This window comes from Acartia tonsa, chromosome 3, assembly GCF_053477335.1.
Source record: "Acartia tonsa isolate MP-2025a chromosome 3, ASM5347733v1, whole genome shotgun sequence".
Taxonomy (NCBI): domain Eukaryota; kingdom Metazoa; phylum Arthropoda; class Copepoda; order Calanoida; family Acartiidae; genus Acartia; species Acartia tonsa.
In genome coordinates, this window is record NC_137262.1 from 49,638,744 (window position 1) to 49,659,599 (window position 20,856).

Genomic DNA, 20,856 nt, shown 5'->3' on the forward strand with positions numbered 1-20,856 from the left:
AATGCAACAATAATTGAATAATTTACAAATTTTTACCAAGATTTCTCTATTTTTTGTTTTAACGGTTTCATAGCCTCAAGTTATTTGAATACCATATGAGTTCAATATTTTTACTTAACATAAGAAATTTTAGATTTCGAAGCTTTTTTATAAAAAGGGTATATTTTTCAGTTCGTTACTATGATCACGATAAAGTAGTAAGATTTGTTTTTGTTTAAGTTTAAGATTTCGATAACTACTGAACTGATTGAGTCCTCCATTTAAGGGAAGCTTTAACAAGGTTCTTTATCTTCGATTATAGACAGACAAAAAACAGACAAACATTATGTTACTTTATTATAAGGATAGGTTAAATCATAAGTTTAAAAAGTCAATAGATTATATAGATCTCTCAAATGTATGAGCTTTGGCTCTAAGGATGGATGTTGCCATCCTTGTTTAAGAACCGTTTATTTATTATATTCAAAAGAGGCATAACTGGATTTTGATTTATTATTAGAATTCAAATTGGTCAATTACAATGATGAATTATATTTGCCTTAAAAAGTATTTATGTAGATTTATAGAATTGTTTTTTGGTTTATGTAATGTTTTTCATATGGCTTGGCAGCTGGCTCAAGAAATATTTTTATAAATCCACAAAAACCCTTCTGGAGACTATATTGTTCTTCTTTCAATAAATGTATAAGTAAAGATGTATAACACAGACAACTACCTGGCCTAAGTTTTAGGGACCTTTTTCGTCTGCCAGCAAATTGCTTTCTACTCTTTTGTATCAACTTGGCTGTGTTTATATTTCCGACGCTATTGGCTGATGGCACAGAGTCCCCAGCCCATCGGTAATGTTTACATATTGCTCGTGTCCCCTCTATTCTTTTAATTTAATGTTCATTCCCAGCCACCAAGACTGAAAAATGTTTTACCTTTTTCTTTTGTTTTTGTTCAGGACTTCATGGTTTTGGTTTGTTTACATTTGGATTGATCGTAGTTACCGGCATCTGAAAGACATAAAAATGTTCTAAATTGGATTTTAGGTGAAAATGTCTGATGTGAAGACAAATAATGCAATATTCATCGACAAAGAAAATCATTTTTGGGAGGTAATTTAAGTTTATTTCTTGAAGATTTGAAATATAATTATGATTATAACATAAATCACACATAATTCTTATGAAACAAATACTAAACAAAGGTTCTATGTCCCCGCAAAGGATTTTTTATTTATACAGATATTTTTTTAGATACCGAATTGTTTTTTTTATAGATATGTATACTTACATATGTGGTTCTAGCTAATAACAGTTTTATTTCATCAGGGCCTTAGGATACAAGAAAAACCCTTTTTATTTGTTCAGATATGTGTATTAGGGGTGGCCTGTGCAATGCTTCTTATTGGAGGAATAGGTAAATATAATATTAGTTTTGTTAACAAAACTTCAATGCATCTTAAAAATATTTGGGTATAGTCCTTTCCATGACATCGCTCCATATGGGGCGATGATTTTAATTGATCGCCTCTTATGACAAGGGGCGATGTATTGGCTCCTTGAAAGGAGCGATTTAATAGCCCCTTATAACAAGAGGCGATGTTATGACTCCTTGAAAGGAGCGATTTGATAGCCCCTTGCCCTAAGAGGCGATTAAATGATCCTTTATCGCTCCATAATCGCTCCTTCTAAAGAGGTAATGATATGTCCTCTTATCCCAAGGGGCTATTTAATAAAATATCGCCTCTTCATGGCCCCTTCACGATTTTATATATATATCTGAGTTCCTTGATGGCCCCTACATCGCTCCTTCATCTCTCCTTCTTGAAATTTATATTACATTGTACTTACTTTGATGGCCCCTACATCGCTCCTCCATCGCCCCTTCATCGCTCCTACATCGCTCCTTCATCTCTCCATCTTGAAATTTATACTACATTGTACTTTGATGGCCCCTACATCGCTCCTCCATCGCCCCTTCATCGCTCCTACATCGCTCCTTCATCTCTCCTTCTTGAAATTTTTATTACATGGTACTTTGATGGCCCCTACATCGCTCCTCCATCGCTCCTCCATCGCCCCTTCATCGCTCCTACATCGCTCCTTCATCTCTCCTTCTTGAAAATTACATTACATTGTACTTTGATGGCCCCTACATCGCTCCTCCATCGCCCCTTCATCGCTCCTCCATCGCCCCTACATCGCTCCTTCATCTCTCCTTCTTGAAATTTACATTACATTGTACTTTGATGGCCCCTACATCGCTCCTCCATCGCCCCTTCATCGCTCCTCCATCGCCCCTACATCGCTCCTCCATCGCCCCGTACATCGCTCCTTCATCGCCCCTTCATCGCTCCTACATCGCTCCTTCATCTCTCCTTCTTGAAATTTATATTACATTGTACTTTGATGGCCCCTACATCGCTCCTCCATCGCCCCTTCATCGCTCCTACATCGCCCCTACATCGCTCCTTCATCTCTCCTTCTTGAAATTTATATTACATTACAGATGGATAGATGGATAGATGGATAGACGGATAGATGGATAGATGAATAGATGGATAGATGGATAGACAGACAGACAGATAGACAGACAGACAGACAGACAGACAGACAGATAGATAGATGGATAGACAGACAGATGGATAGAAGGATAGATGGATAGATGGATAGATGGATAGACAGACAGACAGATAGACAGACAGACAGACAGACAGACAGATAGATAGATGGATAGACAGACAAATGGATAGAAGGATAGATGGATAGATGGATAGATGGATAGATGGATAGATGGATAGATGGATAGATGAATAGATGAATAGATGAATAGATGAATAGATGAATAGATGAATAGATGGATAGATGGATAGACAGACTGACATTCTACCTTGTATTATAGCAGCTTCTCCTTGTATCTATGACCTCTATTTTAAATTGCAATGTTAGATTACTCATTTGAATAGATTACTTAATAAATATATTAAAAAAATATATTGAGTTTTTTATTTTGTTTTTTTTATGTTTTTTTTCAGATAAGGTAAAATGATGTTTTATTTGTAGAAGGGGCGTTGTAGGGGCCATATAAATATATTAAAAATATATTAAGTTTTTATTTTGTTTTCTTCTTAGTTACCATCTATGTGACGTATGAGGGGATGTACAGACAGACTGGAATACGAGTATAGAGTAGCTTCGATACAATTAAATATCAATAATATAACAAGGTATTTCTAAAAAATACACATTTATTAAACAATTAAAACTGGTTAGAAATAGGCAGATTAATGGGATTATTATTATAGGATATATTTAATATGATATCAATTAAAGGCTTGGACGTCCTGTTTCTTAATTAGGTAAGAAACGACGTACTTAAACACGTGGGAAATATAGATACCGCCAGCCTAGACTTATAGGCTTGTATCTAACCGAATGCAGACGGGAGGAAGCGTATTCACTCTTTGGCCTGCAACAATCAACTAACTCTCAACACAGCAGGATGGAGTATAGTGGCGGTTACAAGTGGAGGTCTGACTCAGCCAGAGAAGTATAGGAATGTGAACAGGGATAGGGATACATAAACTTGGATGGTGAATACCACACTTGCCCCCTCTGAGGGAATATGAAATATTCCCTCACAGTTGACCTGCACGCCGGCTTCTGCGGGTTGATGTTGTACTCGCAGGTTCTTCGATTGCGGCCATAGCCCTCTCTACGATATCAACAGGATTGGGTTCAGAGGAAGTAGGATCTTCTGGAGCTGCTGGAGGCTCTGGAGCAACAGCATTCTGGAGGGCCAACATGCCCTCACAGGGAGCAGTGGCTACTGGATCTTCAGAGGCAGCGCCAGCCTGTGGATTAACAGGTAGATCAATTCCAGATGGAAAGAGCTCACTGATTTGAGCATCGAGCTCTGTGTCACTGTTTTCCTCTGCAGGATCCAGGACCTCTGGATTGCCTTCTCTATCGGTGGGCCTGTACTCATCAGAGCACTCAGAACCGCCATAATGAGAAATCAGCTCAACTCCATCATCATCTGGCCGGGGTACGTCCCCAGCGGGAAGGGATGCCTCTATGGTCGCCACATTCTGCCCAGGTACATTCATTACATTACAACGAGTATTAATATATTTAATTACCCTGTCAGAGTTTTGGTCTAACAGTCGACTAGTGGCCTCAATAACCGTGGTCATTCGTGATTTTAACTCAACGGTCGAGTCCTCAGAGACAGTGCGAATTTTTTCGCGCAAAGTTTTGCGGTTCCGCAGTAATTCTGCGGAAATTTCAATAAGGCGCTTGCCATGTTGTATATATGCTTTCTCAACAAATGAAGCATTGCTAGCAATTTTAGATTCCAGACTTCTCTGGAAGGGGAGAAGAGCTTCCTCCATTGCTTCTTTTACAGTGGAGGATAGGACTTTTTTCCATTCCTCAGCAGTCACCCAGAAAGCCTTAGGCTCACTTTTACTTTCTGCTAATGTCTCTTTCTTTTTAGGGGGTAATGGAGGCGGTTGAATTTCCACCTTAGCCTTTTTGGCTACTGGGCCGCCGCTGCCTGTTGGTGTTGGCGGACGTTTTTCTACCGCTTTTGGGGCAGATTTTACGGCGACTACCTCCAATTCAGGTGAGGCACTACGTTTTGGTGGCGATTCCACCCGATTTTTTTGCGGTTCCCCTCCCCTATTTTGTTCCATTAGAGGCCTGGTCCTAGGCCTGGCTTTATCGGAATATTCGTTGGCCTCTAAGTTTTTAGCCTGCCGCAATTTTTCTTGCAAGTCAAGGAGTTCCTTTGGAACATCTTTTCTCGCGGTGCGGTAAACGTGGATCGATCTTGAGACACATTGCAGTTCACTGAGGTTTTCAGGGTTGCGCGGCGGTTTTACACGCGGCTGATACCTGTTTTCATCAGGTTCATAGTAGGCTTCCTCAGGGCCGCCCTGGGGATAACCATGATTGCTGTCATAATAATAGTCCTCTTCATTGTAAAAGGGTGCCTCTTCATATTCTCGACGGTATGAAGAGTGGCCGGCCCCATGGGAGTGGTGAAAACCCCTTGAAAAATTCCGCCTGGGATATCCTAAAACAAAAATAATAAACTTAAAATTAAGGGTCATTAATTCCTTATACCGAATAAGGAAATATTTTTACAAAGACGACCTTTAGGGACGACAATCTTATATGTATATATGTTTGATACAGGTCGTCCGTTTTTGGGGATTAGTTTTCCCCATTATTTGTAAAATCCCGCAATTCGTGTGTTTCACTCGTACCTCCTTCTTTGTACGCGTGAATTTTGGTGCAGGCTAATATGTAGATGATAAAAGCGACGCATAATAACGACCCTATTCCTGTAAGGATGGCTGCTACTACAAGCACTATATGATACCAAGTACTGGATAGAAAATCAACCACCTTATGATACGTTTGAATAAACCAGGAGTCAGTTATTTTTACTTCAAAATTATTGGAGTCTGCGGCAAGTTGGCTGAGGTATAATTCCTCGGCACTTTCTGAGAAATTAGTTTTTTCTAGGCTTTGCCAAGAATGATATAGAAATAGGCTGATCGGTTTATCCATAAGATATTGGTTTACATTTAGTATTTGCATACCCTGCCCTTGATTACCAAGGAATTTTCCTTGGTACAAATGTAAGAAAATTGGATTTTCGGAACATTTAGTCGGGGTTAAATGGGTGGTGTTAACCAATCTGCGTGAAAATGGTGATATTCCCATAGTCTTATTATTGATTGAAACCGAAAAATGATCCACAAAACAGGGTAAATTTTCTCCCAAAGAAACATCGATTTTAAGACTATCGCACTGTATTACTAAATCCAGCTCACCGAGCGCCCTAACTAGTTTTTTACGATGAGTCTGAATACTGCTTTTAGACAGAAAATGGTTCTGTAAACAGCGAGTTTCGGGGACAATTAATTTGTTATATTGTTGGTAGGAATAGAAAATCTCTAGTGGTAACATGTCATCTTTTTCTTTAGCGTTTAAGGGTGGGAAATATGGTTTTATAGAATTTGTGAACCATACCATTAAGTTATCAATATTAGTTTTGTAATAAAATAATTCGGGAATTAGACTTTCAAAATGTTTTTTATCTTTAAGTTCTAGTGCTAGAGTAATTTGGGGATCGATCACTAGATATTTTTGGGCACCCTGTTCTCCTTCAAATGTAAACAATGAAATATTAAAAATGTCTACCGTTCGCCAAGGAGAAGTGAATTTTTGTGCGCTATCAGTTTTATCATCTGAGATAATTCTATCGTAGCCTATTCTCAGATTGTGATCTAAACAATTGTTTCCCACCCAGTGACTGCCCAGGTAACAGCCCGCTTTTGTTTGTAATAATTCAACAGGCTCAGCCTGGACCCCTATTTGTTTTTCCTCAAATGTCCCAGGGATAAAAATGCCGTTAATGTTTACGCCGTTTCCCTCGCAGGCGGGGTCGATGCCGTTAAGGAGGTCGTTGGGGTAAGTAAGTGTCCCGTTTACCAGGAAACGTGTGTATGACATCTGGTGTTCATACACTGAGACTGATTTCCCTTCAAAGTTAAATATTTTAGTTTTGGACATGGTGTAACAGTCTTCATAAGTTACGAGGTTTGGTATCTCCACGAGTGCTGGAGCAGCGAGGTGTATGTGGCTATATCTGCCACAATACCAGTAATGAGTACTGGTTCGGAGGTGGCAACGAATTCCAGGTATAATTTTTCTTTCAACCTTTTGCAGCAGGTGAAATTGTTTTTGTTCAATATTAGTAATATTAAGAAACGCAGCGCATTCAGAGATTTTCAAACGCGGATTTTCGTTTGCTACACATTGAGTCGCATCTATTTGTATTATTTCGGACGCATTTGATTTTGCCAAAATAATAAAAAGCCCCAAGAATCCCAAAATAAATTTACCTCGAGCTCCTGGTGCCTTTGCCAAATGATGCTGCATTTTATTTTTATGCTTCTCGTTTTTCTCTGAAATATGTTAATTAGTTAGTTTTAACATATATTTTTTTTTGTTTATTTTCGTTATTATACATACGTAGATTAAGCTATATACATTTGCCACCTTGGTTTTATATAATTATACATTTTATATACATTTTATTTCTTCCTTTTAATTGGGTTATGCAGTCCGATTTGGACATGTATGCGGTTATCCCCCCCTTGTGACCTAGTTTTTCTTTCTTCTTCTAATATATACTTGGGTACTATGCTTTGTTTGTTAACGTTAATAACCTTTTCAGGGCTGGATTGTTTGGGTCTTTGTGCGAAGAAAGAAGCCTCGGACGGGACGGTTTCTTCCAAGAAACTATTTTTGACGTGGATTTGAGGACCGGATGACCGATCTGCGCCAGGGGGTTCTTGGTCATTGGGCTGTGACTCAAATGGTGAGTTTTTTTCCATTATATCCCCTCCCCCATCACAATCCACCTCCCCCTGGGGTAAATCCTGACTAGTTTCAGGGTTTCCTTCTATAAAATCGTCACCATCGTTATCTAGGTAGGTAAAATCGTCATTTTCCATACCTTTATTATCGTTTATTTCGGTCTGCCCGGTATTATCTATTGTTAAGGTTATTTCCTCAGACGGGACGATTTCCTCAATAGGAAAGACGTTAAAGGAAAGTGTTTCCCCCAATAATTCTATTTTAGAATCTATTTTCCGTATTTTATCTCTACTAACAACTTGGTTAGTTTTTATTGGATTTGATCCAAAGGGACTGAGTTCAAAAAGGGCCTCTGAGAATTTTTTTGTTACAATAAAAGGACCCCCATAGAAAGATTGCAATTTTTTACTGACCCCTATCTTGACTAGGTTAAAAAATGCAAAGACCACGTCGTTAACGAAAAGGGGAGATGAAGCCTTCCTAGATTTATTTTGAAACTCTAAATAGATCTTAGATCTTTTGGAAACCTGTGCAATAATTTCTTCCAAATTTTTTAGGTAGTTTAAGTAAGACCTGCAGTCAATGTCCTGCCTTTTCTGCAAGATTGGAGAAAAGAAATCGAGATTGAGAGTTGGTTGTCTGCCGAACATAAGGTAATATGGCGTATACCCCGTTCTTCTAGACGTACTAGAGTTAATTACAAAAGTGGTCAAAGCTAATTTTCTTGCCCAGTCTTTACTTTCGAATCGGTCATCTGATCTTAGACCTGCATAAATGCTTTGATTATGCCTTTCACATGGGTTACTATTAGGGTTTCTTGGGGGGATAAGTTTAGTTTCGATACCTAGTTCATCCATAACTTTTTTGAAAACTTCCCCAGTAAAATTTGTTCCCCTGTCACTCCTCAATGACCGAAATAAGCCGTAGATGGGTACCACCTGTTCAAGGATGACCTTCACCGTGCTTTCCACGGTGGCGTCCTTGATGGGGTGAGCGATAATGTACCTAGAGAATAGGTCGACTAGGATAAATATGTAACGGACATGTTGTCCTTGAAAATAGTTAGGGGTTAAAGGACCGATAAGGTCTACTGACACCTGGCCAAAAATCTCGTGACTAATGGCTGAATGGGTGATAGGTTGTTTGTGTTTAGGTACCTGCCCTATTTTTCTTAGGCAGGTAATACAATTTTTGATGCGTGATTCGACAAACTTATTAATTCCTATAAGGAAGAATCTTTCATTTATCTTGCGTGTTGTTTCATTAACCCCCTTGTGACCTATACTATTATTATGTGCCAATTCAAAAACTTTATTATATAATCCAATGGGTACGACGGGTCTTTCAATGAATGTTCCATTGCTAAGGGGTTGTCTAAATATTAGAAGTCCTTCCATAACGTATAAATGTTCTATTAATTTAAAAAGGACCTCTTTCCGGCCGGTTAGTTCAGATTTTTCAAAACTCGACAACTTCTTTTTTTTCGAATATCCACCTACGAATTTTAGATAATACTTGATCTTTTTGTGTTTCAGATTGCCAAACATTGTTCACACCGACTTCCGAAGCCGAATGTAACTCAAAAATCTGGTCTTGGTATGGGCAATCCTGTTCATAAGGATCCAAGGTAAATGAGCTAGTACATTTTTCACAATCGGTTTCCTTATGTTCTTTGCATAAAAATTGCCCTCTAGATAGATTGTCGGCATTGCAATGGTCCCTACCCTTTCGATGAATTACTGTAAAGTCAAAACTTTGGATGAAGAAAATCCATCTCAAAGTTACGCCATTTATTGTTCCTTTTTGCCATTTTTTGTAATGAACTAAGGAAATCGAATCTGTACGCACAATAAAGTTTCTGAATCTTAAATAATGAAGAAAGGTTTTAAGAACAAATACTAGACATGCTAATTCGCCTTTATAACTTGGATAATTTTTCTCTGCCCCGTTACATTTTTTGGAACATATTCCAATAATTCTTTCTTCCCCCCCCTGGTTTTGGCTGAGAATTCCAGCGAAATAACTCGTAGAAAAATCTACGTCTACTATAAAGGGGTTAGGATTATCCCACTGGGGATAGCCTTTACTTATAGAATTTGAGAACATATTTATGAAATTTTCCCAATCTTTTGATAGGGAATTGGTCCATTCGATAACTTTATCGTTTCTGTGTTCGTCTAGGGTACAAGAATTTTTTGCATAGGCTGGGAAATAGGCCCTATAATAATTGGAGAAGCCCAGGAAACGCTGGAGTTCCTTGCCTGTCCTGGGCCTGCTCCAATTTTTAATTTGTTCTAAATATTCGGGGTTCATTTTAAGTCCTTGGGAACTGACTATATGACCTAAATATGTACATTCGGATGTGAAGAATTTACATTTGGCTAGATTTAACTTAAGTTTTGCTATTTTTAGGACTCCGAAGAGTTTTCTGAGATGTTTCAGATGTTCCTCAACATTTTTTGAGAATATAATAAGATCATCAAGGTAAGAAATTATAAATTCATATAAGCCAGGGATAAGGGTTAGAACTCTGTCCATCAAGTGGCAGAAAACACTTGGCGCGTTACACAGTCCGAACGGCAGTTTCTTGAAAAGATACTGCCTGTTAAGGGCTGTGAACGCTGTCAAGTGTTTACTTTCCTTCGAAATGGCTAGCGCATGGAATGCGCTAGTCAAGTCGAGGGTGGTAAATACATTACCAGTGCCTAATTTTTCTAAATTACTAGAAATCAGGGGAAGGGGCCAATTAATTTTTCGTGTTACACTATTAAGCGCACGAAAATCGATAACGAACCTAAGCTTGCCTTCCCCCCCAGCCGTTGGTTTTTTCTTTACCGCAAAGATTGGGGAGGACCACTCGCTGTAGCCCTCCTCAATGACGCCCCCCCTTAGCCAATTTTCAATTTGTTCTTTTAATTTGGCTTCGTATAATGGGTTTAACTGAATGTTTCTAGCCTTAATAGGTTTAGCCCCGGGGATCAAATCTATTTTATACTGTAAGAGATTGCAGTTACCGATATCGGCATCGTCAACCGAAAATATATCGAAATGATCAAGGCATAATTTTACTACCTTTTCCTTCATCCCTGGGTTATTTTTGATAAGATCACTATTTTCTAAGTCTAATTTTTCTTTAATGAATTTAATTCTTTTAAGAAGTGTAGTTCCTGACAATTCATTTATTTGATTAATACTTTTATTGCAGGAATTTGGGGAATCTGAATTGAATTCAAAGCAATATCCAACTTTAACGTTATCCAATAAGGTAATATTTTTTCCTGCTAAATTGACAAAATTTACCCAACATTCTCCCTTCTCATTTACATTATAAATACCCTCCATAAGCATTAAGCCGTTATGGCTTGTCATTTTAGAATTATTTGGGGATATATACAGCTTCCTATTTTTCTGATGAATAGGAATTGTTATCACCGTTGTATTCCCCCCCGGCAAGAATGTTGTTTTCTTTGCTAACTTTACGCATGTTTTATTTTGTTTTAATGTCCCAGTCCCCCCCTGGTTACTCCAATTTATTCCCGGGATAAGGGAGTTTTGTTCCGTATGAACATTATTTGTAGGAATTAAGGGTATGTTTTTACTTTCTTCAACTATATTAATTGTTGAATTTTCTATGGGAATTTGCTCGCCAGTGGGGAGCTCAAAGGAGAACTTATCTAGTAACAAATTAATTCGATTAACTTTGAGAAATTCATATCCTAGATTTATAATTTTAGACGTCGTTTCAGGGATATAAAACGTTTCTTCGAATATTTTATCTGACCCATCAAAGCTGAATTTTAAACTCACGTGTCCTATGATATTTACTGGTTTTAAATCTACAGACAGAGCGCTAAGATTGGCGGGGGTGAATGTGATTTTGTTATCATCTAAGATTTCTTTAGAAATAAGGGACCTAAAGTTGTTTCCTGTATCCACTAAAGCGTGTTGCAGGAATTCCCCCCCCACGGGATTAAGAACTTTTAGTTTTGCACAGATAGGCATTATAAAATAAATTATATTTTTAGTCGAAGCCTAAGATGCATATTTTCCAAAATCCCCACCTCAGCGGTTAGACGATGGTAATCCTCACACAGAGACTTCCTGTGTTCCAGGTATAGTTGTCTGTCGAAATTTTTTAAATAATGAAATGTTTTAACAATATGGTTAATTGTTAAAATAATTTTGTATAGCTTTCTGGGTTTCATTAAGTTTTTTTTTTTTTTTTTTTTTTTTTTTTATCAAGCGCTTTTCAGCTCCAGAAATTTCTCAATAAGCATGAGAATGTTGATAGTTCTAAAGAAACTACTTAACTTTAATACGGGTCCTTATTTATATACTTGGATATATGATAGAAACCTATCGGAATAAAACTGAACTAAAAAGTTTTAAAAGATTGAAGGGCTACAAAGTAGCTTAAAAATAAGTGTTCAGCTTGCAACTAACAAGACATTAAAAACAGACTGACTTATTTTTTGACTTACATCTGTATTTATACAAAATATAGTGTCATTAGTCAGTATCTGATTCACGATACAAATAATTTAAGGTTAGCGCTAAATTATAGCTCAAAAATTATTAGATATGGCTAATATAATAAAGAGGGTCAATGATGACTGGTTTATTATTCTGATATTGTTAGTATTTATACTTAATTTTTCCACCTATGGGGTAGAACAAGTTTATATATTTACTAGAGTATAATTAATGCTGAAATCAGCTTAAAGAAATAGGATGTGGTTTGTAGTAACTGCTTTGATAGTAACTGGCCTCGATTAATAATGTGCATTCACTTTTATATAGACTTTTTATTCCACTGGTAATCCTAGCGGAAGCTAATAGAACTAACTTTATTTCATTCTGCTAGTAATCCTAGCGGAAAATAATTTAATCAAAATGTTTTAAGATTTTATTAATCACATCTTAAGTGATTAAAGATTTTAATTTTTAAATGCTGCTTGATTGCAGCTCAAAAATGAGTAAATGATAACAACAAAGAACTGAAGGACAACTGAATTAGATTTGGAAATTTGCTTGTATTTATACAGATTTTCCATAGACCCCCCCCCTTCTTAATCTTATCATTTACTTATACGGACCGCGGTAGCATTCTAGGCGACATCTTTCGGATACATAATAAATTAAATATAGTTCTATTATTGTCACTGTACAAAATGCAATAATATTTATCCATATGGATAAGTTATTATACATAATTGCTGAGATATTTCAGCTACAAAAATCAGAGGCTAAGAGTGAGCAACTCTCAGATAAAATTGATACTGAGGGTTCAACTCAAGAATCATTGTTTATATACAGATAATTCGCTTAAGTTCCCCTAGCGGTTAAAAATTTAACTAGAATGTTTTAGATTCTAATATATATACATTCAAAATATACGATATTTACATTTTAGATAGGTCATGCGATATTAAAAATAAATACTACTAAATAGAAAATAGGTATTCACTTATTAGCTTCTTGATAAAGACTATTAGATTTTAAAAAAAAATGGAAATATTAAGTGCATGTGAAATGCTCCTCAGGTTACTTCCCTATTTCCCCCAATTTCCTGTATCAGCTACATTTGGATAGGGAAAGGAGGGGGAGGAGTTTATTTTGTGTTGCTTAGTCAGGCTTAATAACAATAATTTGTTTTATTTTTTCGCGCCAAAGCATTGCTTGGCAAGGGATATTTGATATTAAGGAATTTGCAAGCTTAGCTTGGCATGGGATATTTTGTTTATCTTTCATATCAAAATATGAAACTCATTCAGCAAATTTTTATTTTCTGGGACAGGGACAATTAATATCGCATAAATCCACTTTTACATCTAGTGGACGTGATTTTTAACAATCGCTTGTACATATTTATCTATTTCAGATTCTTCGCTGGCTTCCTGATCCATTTGGTTGATAGTTTTACGCGCATACTGCTCAGGTATTTTATTACTATTACTTGGAGCTTTTCTAGGCGTGAATTTACTCCGTGTTTTACCAAAGCGGGACTCAGGATTTGGGGGCTCCCCAGCTTTCTTTTTGTTGCAATTCTGCACTACATGGCCAGGGATATTACAATGCCAGCATTTAATATTTTTACTCCTCCCATTAAAGGCCCCTATAACGCCCTCGATTTGATCCCAAGCAATAGGATCATCCTCATGATCTACCCAAGAGGGAACCTCGTCAGGTTCTTCGGTTAAGTTTTCCTTATACATTGCCGTGTTAGTGGGGATATTATCTTCGATAATGCTGATTATGGGTTGTTTTTTCGTTTCCGCAGAATTTTTAGGTAGGAACATTTCCATGGCTTGAGAATAGCAAGCCGAAAGGTTTTCCTTGCTAATATGGCCGGACCCATCCCAGTTAACGTATCTTTGTCCGAGATTAATAAGTTTATTTAAGTAAGCGTTGTAATCGTCCAAAAATTGCATACTCTCAACATAATTGGCCATGTCCATGGCAAGGTTGGTATACAGCAGATTTTTGCTAACGTTAAGATAGAATTCTTTCCACTTCTTTTTAGGTATGAGGCCAGGATTCATGAGTTTGAACACCCTAAGTTTGTTTTCAAAATAGGTGTCAAGGGGTTGATTAGTCTCCTGTTTTAGGTTGTAGAAGTACTGAGAGGCTACTTCTGGATCCGAGAAAGGAGTGACCAGCCTCCTAATCATCAGGTAATAACTTAAAGCAGATAAGGCCTGATTTCTTTCAGGCGTAATTAAGTCACCTAATCGTTCCCCTCTAGAGTCATAAATTCGCTGGTATAAAATATCCTTAAAAAGAATTGGGTCACAGATTCTGTATGTCTTTGCAACCCTCCACATATTAGAAAAGAAGTTATCAAAGTCAGCCCTACCGTCCCACCTAGGGGCATCCCTCGCAAAATCGGAATCCCATTTTTGTCCCTTAATAAAGCATTCTTTAATAAAGTCATCGTCGGCGGCGCTAGTTGTTGCCGTTGCGGCTGTGCCTGTGTTTGGCGTATTTCTTGTAGAGGGTCTTGTTGCTACATTGGGTGCAGACCTTGTAGGTCTACGGAGGGGTTCTAACGACTTAATCCTATCAGGGATAAAGGGAATCCTTTCTAGCAAGGTTTTTTCATATTCCGTTAGAGAAGTTTCTCTTACATTCATCCAATTATCATTATCCGCCGGACCTATAAAGCCTACAATTGAATAGGCCATACAACCTGGGGCTGTCATCCTATCCTTGGCGACCCATTCAACCACGTTTATCTTTTGCTGGACCGATATCCGGTCATAAAACGTGGCATTAATTGAATCATCACCTATGGTGTTAAAATGAGTCATGTTAAGACTTTCGTTTAACGTTTTTTCCGCAAACAATGGGCCAAGATTTCCGTCCGCTGGGAGTTTTGATACTCTGCGTTTTAGATCTAAAATGTCGGTGTCGGCTAATAATCTGCGATGTGATTCCGTGTCCTTAAACCCTGCCCATTTTGTTTCTATTTCGAGCTGCATAATCTCGGATTCTTGTTTTATTAAATCTCTATAATGTGACGAGTATTCGTTTAACTTAACATTTAACGCTTCCGATATGAGTTCTTTGATTTTTTCAGGGGAAAGCGGGTCAGCCTGCTGCTGCTGCTGCTGCTGCGAGGTACCAGGGACGGCCGGAGCCGGCGGAGGCGGCGGTTTGGTTTTATCATTATCCCCTTTCTTATCGGTCATGGTGCTGGAGTGTAGTGTTCGTTAACACTGATTTGTCTACCACGAAACTTTTATTTAAGAACTTGGGAATATCCCTTTCTTCCTGTTTTAAGGAGAAAATATGAAAATGTGTGAAATTAAATACTAGTGTGAAAATAAAAGGCGGGTTCCTTTTTATCTTTATTTGGCAGTTTGCCACGAAATAATTATTAGAAATATTCTGTAACAAATTGTTACTGTAAACTGTTTCCGTGAATAAACTTAGTTATCAGGAAAATATTAATTTCACTTTGCAATCGAAGCTACTTTACAATTTAATTTTGTCTGTACGCTAACGCTAATTATCTATACCTTCCCCCCTCAAAAATAGAGTGGTAGACAAGACTGCGCCAAAATGACGTATGAGGGGATGTACAGACAGACTGGAATACGAGTATAGAGTAGCTTCGATACAATTAAATATCAATAATATAACAAGGTATTTCTAAAAAATACACATTTATTAAACAATTAAAACTGGTTAGAAATAGGCAGATTAATGGGATTATTATTATAGGATATATTTAATATGATATCAATTAAAGGCTTGGACGTCCTGTTTCTTAATTAGGTAAGAAACGACGTACTTAAACACGTGGGAAATATAGATACCGCCAGCCTAGACTTATAGGCTTGTATCTAACCGAATGCAGACGGGAGGAAGCGTATTCACTCTTTGGCCTGCAACAATCAACTAACTCTCAACACAGCAGGATGGAGTATAGTGGCGGTTACAAGTGGAGGTCTGACTCAGCCAGAGAAGTATAGGAATGTGAACAGGGATAGGGATACATAAACTTGGATGGTGAATACCACATATGTATTGCAATGTATTGCAAATTTAAGGAAGGAGGGATGTAGGGGCGATGGAGGAGTAATGTAGGGGATATCAAGTTGCAATGTAATATAAATTTGGAGAAGGAGCAATGGAGTGGCGATGAAGGGGCGAAGTAGGGGCCATCAAAGTGCAATGTAATACTAATTTGGAGAAGGAGCGATGTAGGGGCCATCAAAGTACAAAGTAATATAAATTTGGAAAAGGATCGATGTAGGAGCCATCAAAGTAGAATGTAATATAAATTTGGAAAAGGAGCGATGTATGGGCCAGCAAAGTAAGTACAATGTAATATAAATTTCAAGAAGGAGAGATTTAGGGGCGATGAAGGAGCGATGTAGGGGCCATCAAAGTACAATGTAATATAAATTTCAAGAAGGAGAGATGAAGGAAAAATGTAGGGGCGATGAAGGAGCGATGAAGGGGCGATGGAGGAGCGATGTAGGGGCCATCAAAGTACAATGTAATATAAATTTCAAGAAGGAGAGATGAAGGAGCGATGTAGGGGCGATGGAGGAGCGATGTAGGGGCCATCAAAGTATGTACAATGTAATATAAATTTCAAGAAGGAGAGATGAAGGAGCGATGGAGGAGCGATGTAGGGGCCATCAAAGTACAATGTAATATAAATTTCAAGAAGGAGAGATGAAGGAGCGATGTAGGAGCGATGTAGGGGCGATGGAGGAGCGATGTAGGGGCCATCAAAGTAAGTACAATGTAATATAAATTTCAAGAAGGAGAGATGAAGGAGCGATGGAGGAGCGATGTAGGGGCCATCAAAGTAAGTACAATGTAATATAAATTTCAAGAAGGAGAGATGAAGGAGCGATGTAGGGGCGATGTAGGAGCGATATAGGGGCGATGGAGGAGCGATGTAGGGGCGATGGAGGAGCGATGTAGGGGCGATGGAGGAGCGATGTAGGGGCGATGGAGGAGCGATGTAGGGGCCATCAAAGTAAGTACAATGTAATATAAATTTCAAGAAGGAGAGATGAAGGAGCGATGTAGGGGCGATGTAGGAGCGATATAGGGGCGATGGAGGAGCGATGTAGGGGCCATCAAAGTAAGTACAATGTAATATAAATTTCAAGAAGGAGAGATGAAGGAGCGATGTAGGGGCGATGTAGGAGCGATATAGGGGCGATGGAGGAGCGATGTAGGGGCAATGGAGGAGCGATGTAGGGGCGATGGAGGAGCGATGTAGGGGCGATGGAGGAGCGATGTAGGGGCCATCAAAGTAAGTACAATGTAATATAAATTTCAAGAAGGAGAGATGAAGGAGCGATGTAGGGGCGATATAGGAGCGATATAGGGGCGATGTAGGGGCGTTGTAGGAGCGATGAAGGGGCGATGGAGGAGCGATGTAGGGGCCATCAAAGTACAATGTAATATAAATTTCAAGAAGGAGAGATGAAGGAGCGATGTAGGGGCGATGTAGGAGCGATGGAGGAGCGATGTAGGGGCGATGGAGGAGCAATGAAGGGGCGATGGAGGAGCGATGTAGGGGCCATCAAAGTAAGTACAATGTAATATAAATTTCAAGAAGGAAAGATGAAGGAGCGATGTAGGGGCGATGTAGGAGCGATATAGGGGCAATGGAGGAGCGATGTAGGGGCCATCAAAGTAAGTACAATGTAATATAAATTTCAAGAAGGAGAGATGAAGGAGCGATGTAGGGGCGATGTAGGAGCGATATAGGAGCGATGTAGGGGCGATGGAGGAGCGATGTAAGGGGATGGAGGAGCGATGTAGGGGCCATGGAGGAGCGATGTAGGGGCGATGGAGGAGCGATGTAGGGGCGATGGAGGAGCGATGAAGGGGCGATGGAGGAGCGATGTAAGGGCCATCAAAGTAAGTACAATGTAATATAAATTTCAAGAAGGAGAGATGAAGGAGCGATGTAGGGGCCATGGAGGAGCGATGTAGGGGCGATGGAGGAGCGATGTAGGGGCCATCAAAGTACAATGTAATATTAATATCAAGAAGGAGAGATGAAGGAGCGATGTAAGGGGATGGAGGAGCGATGTAGGGGCCATGGAGGAGCGATGTAGGGGCGATGGAGGAGCGATGTAGGGGCGATGGAGGAGCGATGCAGGGGCGATGGAGGAGCGATGTAAGGGCCATCAAAGTAAGTACAATGTAATATAAATTTCAAGAAGGAGAGATGAAGGAGCGATGTAGGGGCCATGGAGGAGCGATGTAGGGGCGATGGAGGAGCGATGTAGGGGCCATCAAAGTACAATGTAATATAAATATCAAGAAGGAGAGATGAAGGAGCGATGTAGGGGCGATGTAGGAGCGATGAAGGGGCGATGGAGGAGCGATGTAGGGGCCATCAAAGTACAATGTAATATAAATTTCAAGAAGGAGAGATGAAGGAGCGATGTAGGGGCGATGTAGGAGCGATGAAGGGGCCATGGAGGAGCGATGTAGGGGCGATGGAGGAGCGATGAAGGGGCGATGGAGGAGCGATGTAGGGGCCATCAAAGTACAATGTAATATAAATTTCAAGAAGGAGAGATGAAGGAGCGATGTAGGGGCGATGTATGAGCGATGTAGGGGCGATGGAGGAGCAATGTAGGGGCCATCAAAGTACAATGTAATATAAAATTCAAGAATTAGAGATGAAGGAGCGATGTAGGGGCGATGTAGGGGCGATGTAGGGGCCATCAAAGTACAATTTAATATAAATTTCAAGAAGGAGAGATGAAGGAGCGATGTAGGGGCGATGAAGGAGCGATGAAGGGGCACTGGAGGTAAAGGACTATGGAGGGGCGATGGAGAGGCTATGAAGGAGCCATCATGGGGCTATAGTATAGCCTCTTATCATAAGAGGCGATATTAACGCCCCTTCAAAGGAGCTATTAAGAGGCCATGAAGGAGCTATAGCATAGCCTCTTATCATAAGAGGCGATATGAACGCTCCTTAAAAGGGGCTATCACATCGCTCCATATGATAAGAGGCTATGCTATAGCTCCTTGAAGGAGCTATAGAAAATCATCGCCCCATATGGAGCGATGTCATGGAAAGGACTATACCCAAATATTTTAATTAATATGTTTGTTAAGTTGGAAGTTTTAATTTCTATATTGATTAGTTTTATCCAAATTGTGTAAACTTTTATCTCAATAATGACTATTTTTACGGTCATAAATGTTGGAAAAAAGCAATTTTTCAAAGAAAAGAAAATTTATTTTATTTATTTGTTTAAGGAGTTGCAGCTTCAGTATGCTATTCCTACTACAGAAAACAGTCGGAGAAAACACAAACAGCCAGGAAAATTTTGTTTTAGTAGCTTTAGTAGTTTTAGTAACAAGAATGCGTCTTTATACTTTAGCCCGTCATCATTTGTTCGAGTAATTTAAAAAAAAAATAACTACTTTCCTTGAGATACTTGATTTTACTCTGAGAAGCTTCACTGCAAAACTCTAAAAGTATATTTTGGGGGTTGTCATCCATGATAATGTACAATTTATCAAGAACCTTATCAAAACGTGTTTACGTTCTCGATATGCAATTTCAATGGTTTAAGTCAATAAACTTTAATAGAATTGTTTAGCTTTGACGACATTTATCTCTTTGAACTATTAAAAATAACCAAAACTAATAAAATATATGTTAGAAGTGTGCGGGCTGCTCAGCTGTATGAATCTGTTGAAATTCAATCAAAAACTTCAAGATCTCAGAAACAGAAGTTAGATAAGGGTTTCAGGTAAAATATGTTTTTCAGAAATCCACGTATTCTTGAACAACTTTGCCCTTTACAACAGGGGGGCTAAAATGGAGTAAGAAATGAACGAAAACCGTCCCATGCCAAAATTCCGAAAATAAAATAGCATAAAACCTTAGTATTATTATTTCAGGAGCCTTATTTATGATGAAAAATCCTCCGAAGACGAAAATGCGCGCAGAAGTTCCAGATGATAAAAATAAACTGTTAGCTCAGTATAATCTAAAAACCAGCATTATCAACAAAAACTATACAAAACAAAGGAGAAAAGAAAAGTGTCATGCGTGACGTCATAAAAAGGAATGATGCAAGGAAATCCCTAAGAAAGAGATGCATTTAGACGTATTTTCATGACGATACACATGACACTTTCCGTATCTATGATAACAAATACCTATATCTACATTTTGTAGCTTGAATTTAAAATTAAACTCTGTGATACAAATAATCACTTCAAATATCCTAAAAGTATCATAATCGAATTTTATATTTGCCATTTCATTAAAATATTTAGAGACTGAGATGCTCTAGATTTTTTATGTGCTGTTTGGTAAATTTCCTGTTGTATTTTAGACGGCAAAAAAAATTGTGATGTAAACAGATCAATAAGTTTCGCTACTATTGGACGTTTTCATCATTTTCAACTTTAAAATAACATAATGTATTTTGTATTTTTTAGAATTTTAATTTATTCAATGTCAAATGTAATAACTTTAGAGTAATAAAGTCCCATAATTCGTTAGTGTATCACTATTAAGCCCCCCAAACTTTTATAATTAATAAAAGTAATTTTGTGTTATGTTAGGTTAGGTTAAGTCCAGGAGAGCCTTGCATCCTTCCAAAACTGAGTTTAAATGAGTCTTAAACAAAAGGAACCATTGCTGTCATATTATTGATCGATGTTTATTATTATGTCGACACTTTTATCAACAATCAGCATTACTTTTAAGTTATCGACAATAATACTAAAATTTATGTTTTATGTTGACACTACAAAAGCTCAAAGTAAGAGCCATGGATGTTCAAAGCTCCCATAAGAGAGCAGATACAAGATTTTTTCATAAATAAAATTAAAGGTCCACTAACGATGATAGGGGCTGTCGCACTCTTTCTAGTCATTTATTTAAATTTTGCAATTACAAATGTTAATTACTTTAATAACCAATTCACACAGTGTGGCAGGGATAGGTGTTTAC

The 20,856-nt window shown here is 38.3% G+C and overlaps 1 protein-coding gene and 1 long non-coding RNA gene across 3 annotated transcripts; both read left to right on the forward strand.

The window, feature by feature from the left end:
• Positions 1-887: 887 nt before the first annotated feature.
• On the forward strand, positions 888-20,417 carry LOC145314493 (uncharacterized). Of its 2 annotated transcripts, none has more exons than XM_080154412.1 (5): positions 888-1,100; positions 1,356-1,404; positions 19,143-19,204; positions 19,554-19,642; positions 19,794-20,417. In XM_080154412.1, the coding sequence occupies exons 1-5, from the start codon at positions 1,041-1,043 to the stop codon at positions 19,852-19,854; spliced, it is 321 nt and encodes a 106-aa protein (XP_080010538.1). In that variant the 5' UTR covers positions 888-1,040; the 3' UTR covers positions 19,855-20,417. The 2 variants fall into 2 exon arrangements, with proteins under 2 accessions (XP_080010538.1, XP_080010537.1); XM_080154411.1 differs by having other exon boundaries at positions 891-1,100; positions 19,551-19,642.
• LOC145314494 (uncharacterized) lies at positions 7,926-9,865 on the forward strand. The gene is made up of 3 exons (XR_013877787.1): positions 7,926-8,038; positions 8,921-9,012; positions 9,798-9,865. It is a non-coding gene; the product is annotated as an uncharacterized LOC145314494 (long non-coding RNA).
• Positions 20,418-20,856: the final 439 nt, after the last annotated feature.